Source organism: Entelurus aequoreus, linkage group LG23 (genome assembly GCF_033978785.1).
Source record: "Entelurus aequoreus isolate RoL-2023_Sb linkage group LG23, RoL_Eaeq_v1.1, whole genome shotgun sequence".
Lineage (NCBI taxonomy): Eukaryota > Metazoa > Chordata > Actinopteri > Syngnathiformes > Syngnathidae > Entelurus > Entelurus aequoreus.
The window spans coordinates 31653253-31673600 of NC_084753.1; the positions used below are offsets into that span (position 1 = coordinate 31653253).

Genomic DNA, 20348 nt, shown 5'->3' on the forward strand with positions numbered 1-20348 from the left:
CGACCCAACTCTCTCGTTTGAGTCACACATTAAGAGTGTTACTAAAACGGCCTTCTTTCATCTCCGTAATATCGCTAAAATTCGTTCCATCTTGTCCACAAGCGATGCTGAGATCATTATCCATGCATTCGTTACATCTCGTCTCGATTACTGTAACGTTTTATTTTCGGGCCTCCCTATGTCTAGCATTAAAAGATTACAGTTGGTACAAAATGCGGCTGCTAGACTTTTGACAAAAACAAGAAAGTTTGATCATGTTACGCCTATACTGGCTCACTTGCACTGGTTTCCTGTGCACTTAAGATGCGACTTTAAGGTTTTACTACTTACGTATCAAATACTACACGGTTTAGCTCCTGCCTATCTCGCCGATTGTATTGTACCATATGTCCCGACAAGAAATCTGCGTTCAAAGAACTCCGGCTTATTAGTGATTCCCAGAGCCCAAAAAAAGTCTGCGGGCTATAGAGCGTTTTCTATTCGGGCTCCAATATTATGGAATGCCCTCCCGGTAAAAGTTAGAGATGCTACCTCAGTAGAAGCATTTAAGTCTCATCTTAAAACTCATTTGTATACTCTAGCCTTTAAATAGACTCCCTTTTTAGACCAGTTGATCTGCCGTTTCTTTTCTTTTCTTTTCTACTCTGCTCCCAACCCGGGGTGGACCGCTAGCCTGTGCATCGGATGGGGACATCTCTACGCTGCTGACCCGTCTCCGCTCGGGATGGTTCCTGCTGGCCCCACTATGGACTGGACTTTCGCTGATGTGTTGGACTTTCACAATATTATGTCAGACCCACTCGACATCCATTGCTTTCGGTCTCCCCTAGAGAGGGGCGGCGGGGGGTTTACCCACATATGCGGTCCTCTCCAAGGTTTCTCATAGTCATTCACATTGACGTCCCACTGGGGTGAGTTTTCCTTGCCCGTATGTGGGCTCTGTACCGAGGATGTCGTTGTGGCTTGTACAGCCCTTTGAGACACTTGTGATTTAGGGCTATATAAATAAACATTGATTGATTGATTGATTGATTGATATTATCCACCCTCCTCTTGTTCTGAATCGAATCGTTACCCCCAAAAAAGGAATCGAATAGTTACACCCAAGAATCGAATCCAATAGTGACTACCAAGAATCTGACTTCCTGCTAAACCACCAGCCCGTGTCACACCTCCCATTTATCTCGAAAATCCTGTAAAAAAAAGTGAAATGAACACTCAGCGTGTGGTGCCCAAATATTCACAGCCTGAGTATCCAACCACTTCTTCTGAATCGAATAGTCACCCTAGGAATCGAACCGAATCTTTAGGTGCCCAAATATTCACACTTCTAATGTCTGGTGATACAAAAGTAAGTGCACAGTGTCACACCTTGTACTTTTACTTTGAAGGTATGTATATTTGCGAGCGGCACTCACCCTGACGTGGCCCTCGTAGGCGGTACCAATGCCCCTCTGGGTGTCGATGCCCAGCGGCCCTTTGGTCTGATCTTGTGGTACGGGACAAACAGCTGGAGCCTTGTCTGCACACGTCACGTGGCAGGAGAAGTTGCACACTGCACCAAAATACAAACAGGAAGTAGTTTGGAAAGTGCATGAATATCGACGGTATTTACATGATTGACAGGGGGGTACAAAGTGTGGCCTCGATTGTTATTGGCCCAAAACACCTTTGACAAACAGGCTGAACATGGCTTGGATTAGAAAACAAAGTTTACAAAGTACAAAGAAGAAGAATTATGAGAAATACTTTCAACCTTATTGAAAATAAGATATTCTTCATCTCAATATGTTAATAATGACTGAATTAATTAATTACATATTACAAAACTGTTGTGTATACTAATTCACAGATGTTATGTTATTATAAAAAGGTCAGTAAATGAATGTGTATATTGTAAACGCTCTGAAGTGGGAAGGGGTAGGTTTAAATAGTAATAATGCTTCTTTCTACTCCTTTTCGGACATGATGTAAAGTGAAATGATCTGAAACTGTGATGTATTATACTGTAGGTGTGTTCATGTTCCAAATAAACTAAAGAAAGAAAGAAAGAAAAAGAAAAACAAAGGAGAAATGGAATCAGCCCAATTTCGCCCAAATTTAAGACCTGGAAACCAAAATGGCCACTGACTTGTTTTTTTAAGATTTTAAGTGCGCTAAAGCCCTAGTGTAAAATTTTTACTAATACTATGAAATAATAATAATAAGAATAGGGACAAGCGGTAGAAAATGGATGGATGGAAGAATTTATTAAACTGCATTGTGTTGGTTTTTGTTACGTTACAAGGCATGTATGGATCCCTAGTGTCGTTAGCATTAGCTAATATGCTAACATGTTTACGATTGTCTGTGTTGGTATTACTAATTTACAATGGTATTTTTTTTGTATTGTTTCAGTTTCACAAATTCCTCAGTAAATTCACCTAAACGTCACCATGGAGTTATTAGGTCCGTTTAGCTGATTGGAGAGCTAACTTGCGCAGCTAGTGAGTCCATGACGATGACTTCTGTTTTGTTTGATAAACCGTTTTACTGCCGTGTTACAGACACCGTTTGGAAACAATTTAAGGTATGTAAATAAACATTTACACAACATTTCTGTGTAAATAACTAATTTCACAACGTAGATATCTGCGACTTATACATGGAAAAATATAAAAATAAATGTATTTAGTGGGTGTGGCTTATATCCCGGTGCGCTCTATGGACTAGAAAATACAGTAACTCACTAATTATAAAAAAAAAAAAACTTAATACTTCTACCATGTGTATATATTGTATCTGCTGATGTAGTTATGTTGCAGTTGTAACAAAAACAACCAAAAAACAAGCAATAAAGAAGGGCAATACCAATATAAGTCCACCTGTCAAGTGGATCTCATCAAGTGTCTTTTTGGGGCTCCAAGTCTTACCTTCGCAGGTGCAGCCTTGGCGTATGAGTCCCACCATGAGGGACGTGCACTGGTTACACTTGGTGGGCGTGGTGAATGACTTCACCACAAACTGGTGGGCTTTTGGCTTCCAAGACAAACAAGTCCATGTTAGAGAGCCAAATGTGAGCTGGATATCGGCAATAAGCAAACGGGCTCACCTTAGGGGAGGACCGACCAATGCTGCCGTACCCTCCTGAGCGCATGGTGGGGGTCTGCACTGCACGAGGAGAATGATCCATCAACTGGAGGATGAGACACAAAGCAATGAGTAGGTGTGGCTGTCACGATATCACAATTACACTTGTCCATACCGAAAGCTGCTGTACGAACTTCCACAAACAAATGGGACTACTTTGTGGAAAAGTGCTTCAAGTATTTAAGATTCCTGCACAGCAACATAATCTAAATATCAGTTTGAGCAGCTAACTGTACAGGACAACCTCAGAAAATGTGAATATCATGTAAAAAAATAAAAAAGTTACATTTTAAATGTGAAACTATATAAATGCACTACATGCAAAGTGAGATATGTCTTTATTGTAATTTTCCTTATTATGGCTCAGTTTTTGTAAATAAATAAGCTAATAAAAAGGCTAAAATATATTTTAAAAGCAAATATTTTTTAATTCCTTAGTATTAATTAAAAGGTGCACAAAAAAATCGATTCACATCCAAATTGCGATTCTTATTGAGATTCTAAATCGAATCACAATTTTCCAAAAATGTATTTAATAAAAAAATCATGTATTTACACACATATATACAGTATATATACATACATACACACACACATGTATTTATATATATACACACACATGTATATATATACACATGTATATATACACATATGTATATATATATATATATATATATATATATATATATATATATATATATATATATACACACACACACATGTATATATATATATACACACACACACACATGTATATATATATATACACACACATGTATATATATACACATGTATATATACACATATGTATATATATATATATATATTTATATACTGTGTATATATATATATATATATATATATATATATATATATATACATATATATATATATACACACACATGTATATATATACACATGTATATATACACATATGTATATATATATATATATATTTATATACTGTGTATATATATATATATATATATATATATATATATATATATATATATATATATATATATATATATATATACATATATATATATATATATACATATATATACATACATATATATATATATATATATATATACATATATATATATATATATATATATATATATATATATATATATATTTATATACTGTGTATATATATATATATATATATATATATATATATATATATATATATATATACATATATATATATATATACATATATATACATACATATATATATATATATATATACATATATATATATATATACATATATATACATACATATATATATATATATATATATACATATATATATATATATATATACATATATATACATACATATATATATATATATATATATATATACATATATATATATATATATATATATATATATATATATATATATATATATATATATATATATATACATATATATATATATATATATATATATATATATATATATATATATATATATATATATATATATATATATATATATATATATAAGAATCAAATTTAACATTTTTATAATAGTCAATTAGTAAAGAGACAAACATTTGTAGGCCATCTCCATGCAACCAGAAAGAGCTTTTCTAACATGTAACCTGAAAACTTTCACTATAATTATTACACATCAAACCAAATTGTCACACCCTTAAATTGGAATTGAATCGTTAGGTGCCCAAAGATTCTGTGGTAATGCACACTCCCTGGGCTTGTGGTGGCGGATCTACGCCCTCACTTGCGTATACTTTTTATGGCGGTTAGTATTTGATTATCGAATAAACGCATGACACACCTCTCCTTCACTTTTGATATGTGGCTCTACTAGCTAAATGTAGCAACAAAGTGGCTCATCTCTGCCACCTCTTTTTCCCTGGCAAAGTTTGAGGTGTGTTGTGACACGGCACACCTGCACTTATATCACACTCACACTCCACAAGCGTTTCTTTATGAGCCATGACCAAACCCAAGCACCAAATCCACATTGGTGACCAAACCTCCACGTCCAACTACATTTTTGCGCACTGGTATCAAAGCATCGATACCTTAGCTGACCCTGGACTCGCAGCCATATTAAGTCTTTCCGAGGACATTTGAGCCTTGTTGCCAATAGTAGAGTTAGTAAAGTATGCTGAGACGTTTCATCAACATGGCAGACAAACATGTTTCAGCATGGGGGTCACTTGGCTGGGTGCAGGTCTCACCTCCGTGGGCTCCATGTCGCTGGCCGTGGAGGGTGACCGTGAGCGGGTCTTGAGGCGGGACTTGGGCTCATCTTCCCGGGATGGAGTGTTGGAGAGAGTGAAGTTGTCCATGGATTCCACCTGAGAGAAGACGAACATGTTGGGAGATTGCTCGGTCAACAGTTATGAAAACAAGGATGCTAAAGGAGGGATATAGAAGCACACACATGCATGGCAATGGTTCCCATCAGGGGTTATGCAGCCCAGTGCCACACCCATCGTCCCACTCGGCCCATACCAAATACGTGTATTAACTGTAAGTCATTCCATGTATTTATGCCGAGTGATATTGACCCTTTAATTTTAAACTCTTTCTTTATTCTCTTTTATCACGTACATGTGTTTGAGCACAACAAAGTCAATAGTACACAATAACTAAAGTAAAAACTACTTTATACTAGCGGTGCACATCTGAATCCCAATTTTAAATCCATTTTGTAATAAAAAAATAATTTTAAAAAATTAAAAAATATAAATAAAATAAAATACATAAATAAATAAAACATATATATATACACATATATATAGATAAAAATATATATGTATATACATACACACACACACATTTGGACCCCCTTAATAACAATCAATGCAACCAATATGCAACCAGAAGGAGCTTTTCTAAACTGTTTTGAAAAAGTTTCATTATAATTATCATACCAAATAATACATTGCGAGAATCGGTTTGAATCAAGAATCTGATCTGAATCTAATCTTCATCCCAGAAATCGAATTGAATTGTTAGGTGCCCAAAGATTCACACCCTTAATATCCAATACTCATTTGAACCTTTTTTTTTATATATATATATATATCCTTAAAGTCCTCCTTTGTCCAGGAAATTATTCCCTGAGGTGGTATAAACATGAACAAAAATGACATAACATTTTTTTTTAAGAGAAATAATATCCAACTAATCTTGATATCGACACCAGCAATTTATGGATGTACAGTATCCATCCTCCTCTTACGTGTCGTGTACTGACTGTGACACCAACAGTTGTCATATCATCTCTAAAACTCTGATTTTGGTAATTTTCTGTTAAAATCTGCTTACTTTCTGCCGTTAACGTGCTTCCATTTACACTTCTTCCAGTGATAGAGATACCTAAGATCAAGGGTGTTTAAAGTGGATTTAACAGCCCACAGCACATTATAAAAATACTATTACAAAAAAAAACATAAAAAGGTGTAATAAAAGAGCAAACAGGTTAAAAGTAACAAAAATATGTTGCAATGTTGCCTAATAATACAAAGCTGCCATGCTTTAAAAGTTTCATTGCTAAAAAAAATGACAACAACCAATAATCGACAAATAGATCAGAAAGTGATCCGGAGATGTAAGTGTTGAAAGTAAAAAATAATATATTTTGATAGATTACCTATTTTCAACACGTTTATGAGTGGGGTCCTTTTGGATCCCAAAGAGCTTTTGTGTGATTTTTTTTTTAAACTGTCACTGTTCAAAAAAATAATAATGAATCAAAGTCAATGTTGTTATTAAAAATATTGACATATTTAATGCTTCAATTTCTTCCCATCAAATATTCTATTTAAAAAAAAAAAAAAAGGTTTTAGGGAAAATATTGCGTATTTTGTGTTTTTGCTCTAAAAAACAGGGTTTTTGTGGAGGAAAAAAAAGAGCAATACAAATTTTAAAAACGTATGGCAACGGATTTATCTCAAGTTGATCCATGGATATTTAAAGTGTTGAAAGTAAAAAAAATTTTTATATATATATATATATATATATATATATATATATATATATATATATATATATATATATATATATATATATATATATATATATATATATATTTATATATATATGAATCAGTGGTATCGCACATCACTATTATGTGGCTCTCAGAGGAAAAAGTATGGACACTCCTGTTTACGGTACTACGAAATCCGGGTGTCAACTAAAAAATCGATTTTCGAAAAAATTGCGATTCTTATGTGTAACGATTCTTAATCGATCCAAATTAAAAAAAAATGTAATTGTCCTTTTCCGCCACTTAATTAAATGTTTGGGTAGAATTTTATTAAATAAAACCAGTTTTCTTTTTAGTCATATAGACATTTATCAGAGCTGTTTATTTTATGGACGAATATATTTAATCATAGAACTGGCAGTATTGATTTTGAATCAAGAATTGTTTTGAATCAAGAATCTAATGGAATTGAATCGTGTGGGGCCCAAAGATTCACCGCCCTACAACGAAATGCAACCTGTTTGCTGTAGTGAAGGTGATTATTGTTAGCTCCACTGTGTGTGGTGACACAGCTGCTAGCCACTTGTCAGCAGGGAGACTAAAAAGAAAGAATCTGCGTCTGTGATCCAAATTAAAAAGACATTAATCAGCAATGGCTGTCAAATACTCCTTCATGAAAACTGTCCGATACTGATTGCCACATCCCTAATTCCTAGCATATCATGTCCCATGTACGTGTATAAAACTGCAAAGCATGAACCCCAGAAAGAAATGGGCTTCACAAGACTGGAAGTGAGTGGTTACGGAGCGCCGTGGTGCTGCTGCTTACACGTCTGCCTTTGCTAGCCGGCCCTGCGGATGGCGAGCGCTTCAGCGGCGGGGAGAGGAGCGCAGCGTGGCAGAGACAAAGAAAGGATGGAATGTCAAAAAAATAAAAAATATGGTTTTAACAGAGCTGCAAACACATCGACACAGACTGGGGTCGGCTCAAACTAGTCCAGGAGCACTGGGGGTCTACGGCCGAGTTAGGAGGGAAGGACGCAGTCACAGGAAGGGAACAGCAGGGTGGGTCAGTACAGCGACTAGAAGACCATGTGGGCCATGTATGGAAGTAGTAAACTATTTGCAGATGCGTATCTCAATCTGTGCGTCTGTAATCGGATTCACGTGTCCGTGGACTACTCTGTGTGTATCTCAAACTGTGCATCTGTAATCTGATTCACGTGTCCGTGGACTACTCTGTGTGTGTATCTCAATCTGTGCGTCTGTAATCCCATTCACGCGTCCGTGTATTAATTGTGTAAATCTGTGTCTCAATCTGTGTGTGTGTTCAATCAGAGCCACGGGTCTATGTTCTAGTGTGTGTGTATATCTCAATCTGTGCGTGTGTATTCCCATTCACGTGTCTGTGTACTAGTTTGTGTGTGCGTATTTCAATCTGTGTGCCTGTAATCTGATTCACGTGTCTGTGTACTAAATTGTGTGTGTGTATCTCAATCTGTGCGTGTGTAATCTGATTCACGTGACTGTGTACTAATTTATGTGTGTGTATCTCAATCTGTGCGTGTGTAATCTGATTCACGTGTCTGTGCACTAATTTATGTGTGTATCTCAATTGGTGCGTGTGTATTCCCTTTCACGTGTCCGTGTATTAATTTGTGTGTGTATCTCAATTTGTGTGCCTGTAATCCTATTCACACGTTTGTGTACTAATTTGTGTGTCTGTATCTCAATCTGTGCATGTGCAATCCGATTCACATGTCCGTGTAATAATTTGTGGTGTGTGTGTGTATCTCAATCTGTGCATATGTAATCTGATTCACGTGTCTGTGTACTAATTTATGTGTGTGTATCTCAATCTGTGTGCCTGTAATCCTATTTACGCGTTTGTGTATTAATTTGTGTGTATCTCAATCTGTGTGTGAGTAATCCAATTCACATGTTCATGTACTAATTTGTGTGTGCGTATCTCAATCTGTGCGTGTGTAATCAGCTTCACGTGTCCGTGTACTAATTTGTGTGTGTGTATCTCAATCTGTGCATATGTAATCTGATTCACGTGTTTGTGTACTAAATTGTGTGAGTGTATCTCAATCTGTGCGTGTGTAATCTGATTCACGTGTCTGTGTACTAATTTATGTGTGTGTATCTCAATCTGTGTGTGTGTATTCCAATTCAGGAGTCTATGTACTGTTTTGTGTGTGTATCTCAAATCTGTGTGCCTGTAATCCTATTCACGCGTTTGTGTACTAATTTATGTGTCTGTATCTCAATCTGTGCGTGTGTATTCCAATTCACGAGTCCGTGTACTGTTTTGTGTGTGTGTCTCAAATCCGTGTACCTGTAATCATATTCACACGTTTGTGTACTAATTTGTGTGTCTGTATCTCAAGCTGTGCGTGTGTAATCCGATTCACATGTTCGTGTAGCAATTTGTGTGTGTGTGTGTATCTCAATCTGTGCGTGTGTAATCCGATTCACGTGTTCGTGTAATAATTTGTGTGTGTGTATCTCAATCTGTGCGTGTGTAATCCGATTCACGTGTCCATGTTTGATTACTCGCCTATTAGGGCAACAAAGTCATGAAGTTGGCAAAACTGATGCCACCTGCTCCGTCCTCTTATTCTCTGGCGGACCAGGTGCATTAGTTTATCAGCGTCAAATCTAATTGTGGTGGTCCAAATGTATTTGTGGCAGGCTGCCACTATTATATGAATGGATGTGATAAATCCCCACTAAAGAAGGTCGATTCGACATTATTTCACTATTATTATTATTCTAACAATATTTAAACTATTTATTTTATATATCTTTAAACCAATGTCACAATTTAAAATGCAACAGTTGACATTTTTTGTAGCCCATACGTTTAGATTCCCACTGACTCACAGGCTTACATTCTCACACACACACACACACACTACATCAGGGGTGTCCAAACTTTTTCCAGCGAGGGCCACATGAAGAAAAAGTGAAGGATGCGGGGGCCACTGTAATACATTTTGTGTACCGTATTTTTCGGACTATAAGTCGCAGTTATTTTCGCCAATTTTGCATCCAAACGCTTCACAGTCATATAACTTGGTACTTGACACATGCTAACTGTTAGCATGCAACCTTTTTTAACCAATTTTGCATCCAAACGCCACAGTCGTGTAACTTGGTATTTGACACATGCTTACTTTATTTTTGCCAATTTTACATCCGAACACCTCAGTCGTATAACCTGCTACTTGACACATGCTAACTGTTAGCATGCTAACTATTAGGGCCAATTTTGGATCAGAAAGCTTCAGTCATATAACCTGGTACTTGACAAATGTTTACTGTTAGCATGCTAACTTTTTTTGTTGTTGCCAATTTTACATCTGAACGGCTCAGTCGTATAACCTGTTACTTGACACATGCTAACTGTTAGCATGCTAACTTTTAGAGACAATTTTGCATCAGAAAGCTTTAGAGTCATATAAAATTGTACTTGACACATGCTTACTGTTAGCATGCTAACTTTTTATTTTGACAATTTTACATCTGAACGGCTAAGTCGTATAACTTGGTACTTGGCACATGCTAACTGTTAGCATGCTAACTTTTTTTTAAACTAATTTTGCATCCAAACGCCTCAGTCGTAAAACTTGGTACTTGACACGATTACTGTTAGCATGCTAACTTTTTTAGCCAATTTTACATCTGAACGGCTCAGTCGTATAACTTGGTATTTGACACATGCTTACTTTTTTTTTGCCAATTTTACATCCGAACACCTCAGTCGTATAACCTGTTACTTGACACATGCTATCTGTTAGCATGCTAACTATTAGGGCCAATTTTGGATCAGAAAGCTTCAGAGTCATATAAAATGGTACTTGACATATTCTTACTGTCAGCATGCTAACTTTTTATTTTGCCAATTTTACATCCAAAGGGCTCAGTCGTATAACTTGGTACTTGACACATGCTTACTGTTAGCATACTAACTTTTTTTTTAACCAATTTTGCATCCAAACGCCTCAGTCGTAAAACTTGGTACTTGGCACAATTACTGTTAGCATGCTAACTTTTTGAGCCAATTTTACATCTGAACGGCTCAGTCGTATAACTTGGTACTTGATGCATTTCAAGTGTCAGCATGCTAACGTTAGCGTTTGAGTTCGGCTTGCACATTTCAGCATTCCACACGCAACTTCGCCCAAAATTGCGTATTGTAGTTTTTTTTGTGTTGTGTTGTAATGCGGGAGGTTTTTATTTTGTCTTGAGAATGTAAAAAGAAAATGGCCCCCGGGCCGCACTTTGGACACCTCTGCACGACACAGTGCTCCGACATCACACCGCACACACCAACGCTCTGTCTGACCGAGGAAACTTACGTCTTCCCAAAACTCAATTAAAGAAGATGAAGAGGAGGAATAAGAGTCCTGAGGTAGGACAAAATCAAGCAAAGGTGAAAAGAATAAAAAGATGTTAAAAAAAAGAAGATGGTCCACATGTGAGTATTCCGAGTGACGGGCTTGTATGGGAAGATCTCTGGTGAGCACTCACGTCAAACTGGTCCAGCGTAGACGTGGGAGCGTTGAGGAAAGCCAAGAAGGAATTCTGGGAATCTTGGTGCTTGACACCTACCAACAACAAATACACACATGATAACATGAAAAGGTTGACACCATTAGCGTACACAACACTGATGATGTACGACACAGATCATACTTTTTTTTACTCATAAAAAGCTCTGACAACATTTGTCAATTTGCACTCGGGAAAGCTCCTCTGCAAATAATCTAGAATCTCTATTATTAGTACCATAAATCCCAGACTATAAACCGCTACTTTTTCCCTACGCTTTGAGCCCTGCGGCTTATAAAACGGCGCGGCTAATCTAAGGATTTTTCTTCACTGACGGCAGGCTATAAAGCAGACCTGGGCAAATTATATATATATATATATATATGTATATATATATACATATATGTGTATATATATATATATATATATATATATATACATATATATATACATATATATATATATATATATATATATATATATATATATATATATATATATATATATATATGTATATATATATATATATATATATATGTATATATATATATATATATATATATATGTATATATATATATATATATATATATATATATATATATATATATATATATATATATATATGTATATATATATATACACATATATATGTGTGTATATATATATATATATGTATATATATGTGTATATATATATATATATATATATATATATATATATATATATATATATATATATATATATATATATATATATATGTGTCCTGTACAATACGTGTACTGTACGTGTGTACTGTACTTGTGTGTACTATTTATGTGTATTGTACGTGTGTGTACTGTACGTGTGTACTATATATGTGTACTGTACGTGTGTGTACTATAATTGTGTGTACGGTGTATGTGTGTACTGTGCATGTGTGCGTAATGTATGTGTGCGTACTGTATATGTGTGTACTGTACATGTGTGTACTGTACATGTGTGTACTGTACGTGTGTGTACTGTAAGTGTATATATATATATATATATATATATATATATATATATATATATATATATATATATATATATATATATATGTCCTGTACATGTGTGTACTATATATGTGTGTACTGTACATGTGTGTACTGTACATGTGTGTACTGTACATGTGTGTACTATAAATGTGTCCTGTACATGTGTGTACTATATATGTGTACTGTACGCGTGTGAACTATATATGTGTACTTTACGTGTGTGTACTACATATGTGTACTGTACATGTGTGTACTATATATATGTACTGTACATGTGTGTACTGTACATGTGTGTACTATATATGTGTACTGTACGCGTGTGTACTATATACGTGTACTGCACGTGTGTGTACTATATATGTGTACTGCACGTGTGTGTACTATATATGTGTACTGTACGTGTGTGTACTATATATGTGCACTGTACATGTGTGTACTATATATGTGTACTGTACGTGTGTGTACTATATATGTGTACTGTACGTGTGTGTACTATCTATTTGTACTGTACATGTGTGTACTATATATGTACTGTAAATGTGTGTGTACTGTACGTGTGTGTACTGCACATGTGTGTACTATATATGTGTACTACACGTGTGTACTATATATGTGTACTATATATGTGTACTGTACGTGTGTGTACTAAATATGTGTACTGTACATGTGTGTACTATATGTGTACTGTACATGTGTACTATCTATTTGTACTGTACATGTGTGTACTATATTTGTACTGTACATGTGTGTACTGTACGTGTGTGTACTATATGTGTACTGTACGTGTGTACTATCTATTTGTACTGTACATGTGTGTACTATATTTGTACTGTACATGTGTGTACCGTACATGTGTGTACTATATATGTGTACTGTACATGTGTGTACTATAAATGTGTACTGTACATGTGTGTACTGTACGTGTGTGTACTATATATGTGTACTGTACATGTGTGTACTGTACGTGTGTGTACTATATATGTGTACTGTACATGTGTGTACTGTACGTGTGCGTACTGCACCTCTGCGGAGCCGCAGCTCCTCAGTCTCCTTCTTCAGCCTGTCGATCTCAGCGAGAAGCTCCTGGTTCCTGCTCTCCACATCCTGCAGTTTGCTGGTGGATCAGAGTCAGGTGTGGAGCCGTGAGAAGAGGGTGGGTGTGAGCCAGTGCGTGACCTTGGAGAAGAGTCTTCCTACCATTCTGTGGAGATGTTGTTGGCCTTCACTTTGTTCAGCTCGTCCTGAATGCTCTGCTTGGCTCTGATCTCCGCGTCCAGAGCAGACTGCAGCTCCAGGCGGGCCGACATGTCCAACTTGGCAAAGCGACGCATCTTCCATGGCATGTCCTGCGACAGCAACAAAGGGGTGATGAGCTTGTCCAGTATGCCCGGTATGCCCAGTATGTTTTGTTCACCGTGGCTCTTGCTCCCAGGCTGCTGTTTCTCAGGCCCTCCAGCTCCTCGGTCATCTTGGTGGCCAAAGCCTGCAGGTATCCTCGAGCATCCTTCTCATCGCTCACCCTAGGAGAAGCACACCAAGACATGAGCGCTGTGTAAGAGACTGGATCGAGCGGTGGTGGCCAAAGTGTGGCCACAGGAACATCTGCTGCCCGCACACTCCTTTTTTATGACAGCATGTTCTATAAATACATTTCATGAACTACAAAGCAAACAGGTGAAATGTAACAAAATGTTGACTCTAATAACACAAAGCTGCCAGACAGGCTGTTTATTTTCTTTAAAACTGTCATTACTCAAAAAATAATAATTAGGGATGTCCGATAACGGCTTTTTGCCGATATCCGATATTGTCCAACTCTTTAATTACCGATACCGATATCAACCGATACCGATATCAGTCGTGGAATTAACACATTATTATGCCTAATTTGGACAACCATGTATGGTGAAGATAAGGTACTTTTTAAAAATAATAATAAAATAAGATAACTAAATTAAAAACATTTTCTTGAATAAAAAAGAAAGTAAAACAATATAAAAACAGTTACATAGAAACTAGTAATTAATGAAAATGAGTAAAATTAACTGTTAAAGGTTAGGACTATTAGTGGACCAGCAGCACGCACAATCATGTGTGCTTACAGACTGTATCCCTTGCAGACTGTATTGATATATATTGATATATAATGTAGGAACCAGAATATTGATAACAGAAAGAAATGGGGGGAGGGAGGTTTTTTGGGTTGGTGCACTAATTGTAAGTGTATCTTGTGTTTTTTATGTTGATTTAATAAAAAAAAACAAAAAAAAAATAAATAAAAAAAACGATACAGATAATTAAAAAAAACGATACCGATAATTTCCGATATTACATTTTAACGCATTTATCGGCCGATAATATCGGCAGGCCGATAATATCGGCAGGCCGATATTATCGGACATCCCTAATAATAATGTATCAAAATTAGTGTTGTTATCAATTATTATCTTTATTTTCATGACTATTTACATTGTAGATTGTCACTGTCGTGTGTTTGGGGTCATTGTCCTGTTGGAACACCCAACTGCGCCCAAGTCCCAACCAAAGAATTTGGAGGTAATCCTCCTTTTTCATTGTCCCATTTACTCTCTGTAAAGCACCAGTTCCATTGGCAGCAAAACAGGCCCAGAACATAATCCTACCACCACCATGCTTGACGGTAGGTCTGGTGTTCCTGGGATTAAAGGCCTCACCTTTTCTCCTACCAAACATATTGCTGGGTATTGTGGCCAAACAGCTACATTTTAGTTTCATCTGACCACAGAACTTTCCTCCAGAAGGTCTTATCTTTGTCCATGTGATATCAGATGAAACAAAAATGGAGCTGTTTGGCCACAATACCCAGCAATATGTTTGGAGGGGAAAAGGTGAGGCCTTTAATCCCAGGAACACCATTCATACCGTCAAGCATGTGTTTTTAAAATTTTTATTTCTATTTATTGTTTTAATTGGTTTTACCTTTTGAAATAATTTTTAATCATATTTATTATTATATTGTTTTTATATTGGTTTTATATTTACCGTATTTTTCGGAGTATAAGTCGCTCCGGAGTATAAGTCGCACCGGCCGAAAATGCATAATAAAGAAGGAAAAAAACATATAAGTCGCACTGGAGTATAAGTCGCATTTTTTGGGGAAATTTATTTGATAAAACCCAACACCAAGAATAGACATTTGAAAGGCAATTTAAAATAAATAAAGAATAGTGAACAACAGGCTGAATAAGTGTACGTTATATGAGGCATAAATAACCAACTGAGAACGTGCCTGGTATGTTAACGGAACATATTATGGTAAGAGTTTTTATTCAGTCATTGGTGGAGCTAAGGATAATATTTGAATATTGTTTTTAATATTGTTGAACAGCACTTTGGAAACATTTTTGTTGTTTAAATGTGCTATATAAATCAAGTGGATTGGATTGGATTGAAGCATGGTGGTGGTAGTATTATGCTCTGGGCCTGTTTTGCTGCCAATGGAACTGGTGCTTTACAGAGAGTAAATGGGACAATGAAAAAGCAGGATTACCTCCAAATTCTTCAGGACAACCTAAAGTCATCAACCCGGAGGTTGGGTGTTGGGGGCAGTGTGGTGTTCCAACAGGACAATGACCCCAAACACACGTCAAAAGTGGTAAAAGAATGGCTAAATCAGGCTAGAATGAAGGTTTTAGAATGGCTTTCCCAAAGTCCTGACTTAAACATGTGGACAATGCTGAAGAAACAAGTCCATGTCAGAAAACCAAAAAAATTTAGCTGAACTGCACCAATTTTGTCAAGAGGAGTGGTCAAAAATTCAAGCAGAAGCTTGTGGGTGGCTACCAAAAGCGCCTTATTGCAGTGAAACTTGCCAAGGGACATGTAAGCAAATATTAACATTGCTGTATGTATACTTTTGACCCAGCACATTTTCAATAGACCCATAATAAATTCATAAAAGAACCAAACTAAATTAATGTTTTTTGTGACCAACAAGTATGTGCTCCAATCACTCTATCACAAAAAAATAAGAGTTGTAGAAATGATTGGAAACTCAAGAGAGCCATGACATTATGTTCTTTATAAGTGTATGGAAACTTTTGACCACAACTGTACACACACTCACACTCACACTAGGGATGTGAGTCATTGGCCACCTAAAGATTAGATCTGATGACTGCTGTTGTGTCCTTGGGCAAAGACACTTCACCCTTGCCCCCGGTGCCGCTCACACTGGTGAATGAATGATGGGTGGTGTTCGGAGGGGCCGTAGGCGCAAATTGTCAACAACGCTCCTGTCAGTCTACCCCAGGACAGCTGTGGCTACAAATGTAGCTTACCACCACCAATTGTGAATGTGGAGTGAATGAATGATGGGGTCTCACTTCTTTGTGAGCACTTTAAGTACCGTATTTTTCAGACTATAAGTCGCAGTTTTTTTTCATAGTTTGGCCGGGGGTGCGACTTATACTCAGGAGCGACTTATGTGTGAAATTATTAACACATTAGCGTAAAATATCAAATAATATTATTTAGCTCATTCACGTAAGAGACTAGACGTATAAGATTTCATGGGATTTAGCGATTAGGAGTGACAGATTGTTTGGTAAACGTATAGCATGTTCTATATGTTATAATTATTTGAATGACTCTTACCATAATATGTTACGTTAACATACCAGGCACGTTCTCAGTTGGTTAATTATGCCTCATATAACGTACACTTATTCAGCCTGTTATTCACTTTTCTTTATTTATTTTAAACTGCCTTTCAAATGTCTATTCTTGGTGTTGGCTTTTATCATACTTGCCAACCCTCCCGTTTTTAGCGGGAGAATCCCGGTATTCAGCGCCTCTCCCGATAACCTCCCGGCAGAGATTTTCTCCCGACAAACTCCCGGTATTCAGCCGGAGCTGGAGGCCACGCCCCCTCCAGCTCAATGCGGACCTGAGACTGAGTGGGGACAGCCTGTTCTCCCGTCCGCTTTCCCACAATATAAACAGCTTGCCTGCCCAATGACGTCATAACATCTAGGGCTTTTAGAGAGTAGAGTGCACAACTGCGCACACAACAAGGAGACGAAGCAGAAGAACGAGGAAATTACAGACATGGCGACGCTGTCGACGAGCAAGATGAAGAAATACGCTTGCAAGTTCCAAAACGAATGGAAACAAGAATTTCAGTTCATCCAGGACAATTCGAAGGGGAAGGTGTATGTTGCCTGTAAATATGTAGAACAGACTTCTCCATTGAACACGGTGGCCGAAATGATAAACTCATCATGAACGGAGAAGTTAAACAGGACAATACTGACATTTAATGGATAGCCACCGAAACACTGAAATTCAAGTATTTATTTTATTTATATGTAAATAATATATATATATACATATATATATATATATATATATATATATATATATATATATATATATATATATATATATATATATATATATATATATATATACATATATATATATATATATATATATATATATATATATATATATATATATATATATATATATATATATATATATATATATATAGCTAGAATTCACTGAAAGTCAAGTATTTCATATATATATATATATATATATATATATATATATATATATATATATATATATATATATTAGGGCTGCAACAACTAATCGATTAAATCGATTAAAATCGATTATAAAAATAGTTGCAGATTAATTTAGTCATCGATTCGTTGGATCTATGCTATGCGCGCGCATGCGCAGAGGCTTTTTTTTTTTTTTAAAAATAAACCTTTATTTATAAACTGCAACATGTACAAACAGCTGAGAAACAATCATCAAAATAAGTATGGTACCAGTATGCTGTTTTTTTCCAATAAAATACTGGAAAGGATAGAAATGTAGTTTGTCTCCTTTATCCGATTATTAATCGATTAATCGAAGTAATAATCGACAGATTAATCGATTATCAAATTAATCGTTAGTTGCAGCCCTAATATATATATATATATATATATATATGAAATATATATGAAATACTCGAGTTGGTGAATTGTAGCTGTAAATAACCACGCCCCCCACCCCCACCTCCCGATATTGGAGGTCTCAAGGTTGGCAAGTACGGGTTTTATCAAATAAATTTCCCTAAAAATGCGACTTATACTCCAGTGCGACTTATATATGTTTTTTCCTTCTTTATTATGTATTTTCGGCCGGTGCGACTTATACTCCAGACCGAATTATACTCCGAAAAATACGGTACCTAGTTGATACAAAACTGCTATATAAATCAAATTCATAATTATTATTATTATTATGATTCCTGGGGTGACAATTTGATAATAATAATCGATTCTCACAATTTAAGTTTTGTTATAATAATTGTTTAATTATTTCCCCCCCAAAACAGGTCAGAAAAGCACCTCCTGGTTGCATGGAGCCTAAACATGTAAATGATTCTTATTAAAATAATTAAAACATTTAAAATAAAAGCAATTGAATTAAAAACATCATGGATTGATTTAGAATAAGGATGAAGAAGAATCGTGATTCGAATGTGAATAGATATTTTGTGCCTTATGGATGAAAACGTCAACACTGTATGACTGCGTGAGAAGTGTAGGTGTGTCCACTAGGGGGAGACAAAGGGAAGCTATGCGAGCAGGAGGAAGCTATGCAGGCGTGTCCACCAGGGGGAGACAAAGGGAAGCTATGTGAAAAATGTGGCAGAAACTGAGGAGGAAGCCAATAAATACTTGGCAAGACAACAATGGGACAGTATGTAACCTGCCACATGTGCTACTTTAACTTTAAAGGTTCCAGCCTGTTCTGCAGCGTGCTACTAGATCTTCAACCTCCTGCCAGCGTCATGGAGCAGACTAGTGTGGACGGTTGAGGGTTCGACACCCAGGGGTGAAGTGACTTCTGTCTGAAAAGTCGATGACCTATTGACATATGGCAGGACCATCGTTGAGCTGCTAAAGCTCAGAGAAGAGGATTCCTGGGATAATAGCACAGATCTATGAAAAAGATCCTGGCTTAGGTCCATGTTGACATCGGCATGACCCGGAACTCAGTAGGGGGTCCAGCAGGTGTCCTATGATTCTCTAATGGTGGTCCACCACTCGTCTATTGTTCAAACATTTGTCCATGTCCAAGTGTGCTGGCTTTCTTCTCTTTGCGATACAGTCGTGCCTCGCACACTTCTTACCAAATTGACTTTACATATCTTTGGCCTAAATTAAGCAAAAGTAGTAAGGCTGTCCCGATACAACTTTCTTCTGAAACGACACCGATATCGGAGGAGGCTTAAAGGGTAATTGGAGTTTTAGCTATCATTCACAGAAGTAAATACGCTGCAGGACTGCTTGTATCACACATGATATCACATAAGTAAACATTATGCATGACTGCTTGTATCGCACATGATATCACACACAAGTAAACACGCTGCAGGACTGCTTGTATCGCAAAGGCGATCACAAAAGTAGACACGCTGCAGGATTGCTTGTACCGCACATGATATCACACACAAGTAAACTCTCTGCAGGACTGCCTGTATTGCACATGATATCACACACAAGTAAACACTGCAGGGCTGCTCGTATCGCACATGATATCACGCAAACATTCTGCATGACTGCATGTATCGCACATGATATCACAGACAAGTCAAGACGCTGCAGGACTGCTTGTA

General features: G+C 36.4%; 1 protein-coding gene across 1 annotated transcript in view; it reads right to left on the reverse strand.

Moving 5' to 3' along the window:
- LOC133640669 (serine/threonine-protein kinase MRCK alpha-like) overlaps positions 1 to 20348 on the reverse strand; it is a 227817-nt gene that overhangs the window by 33762 nt on the left and 173707 nt on the right. The window contains 10 exon segments of the mRNA XM_062034224.1: positions 1419 to 1555; positions 2913 to 3018; positions 3092 to 3175; positions 5355 to 5474; positions 7941 to 7979; positions 11479 to 11526; positions 11651 to 11727; positions 13708 to 13799; positions 13883 to 14031; positions 14100 to 14205. Of these exon segments, the coding sequence (XP_061890208.1) occupies positions 1419 to 1555; positions 2913 to 3018; positions 3092 to 3175; positions 5355 to 5474; positions 7941 to 7979; positions 11479 to 11526; positions 11651 to 11727; positions 13708 to 13799; positions 13883 to 14031; positions 14100 to 14205 (958 nt within the window).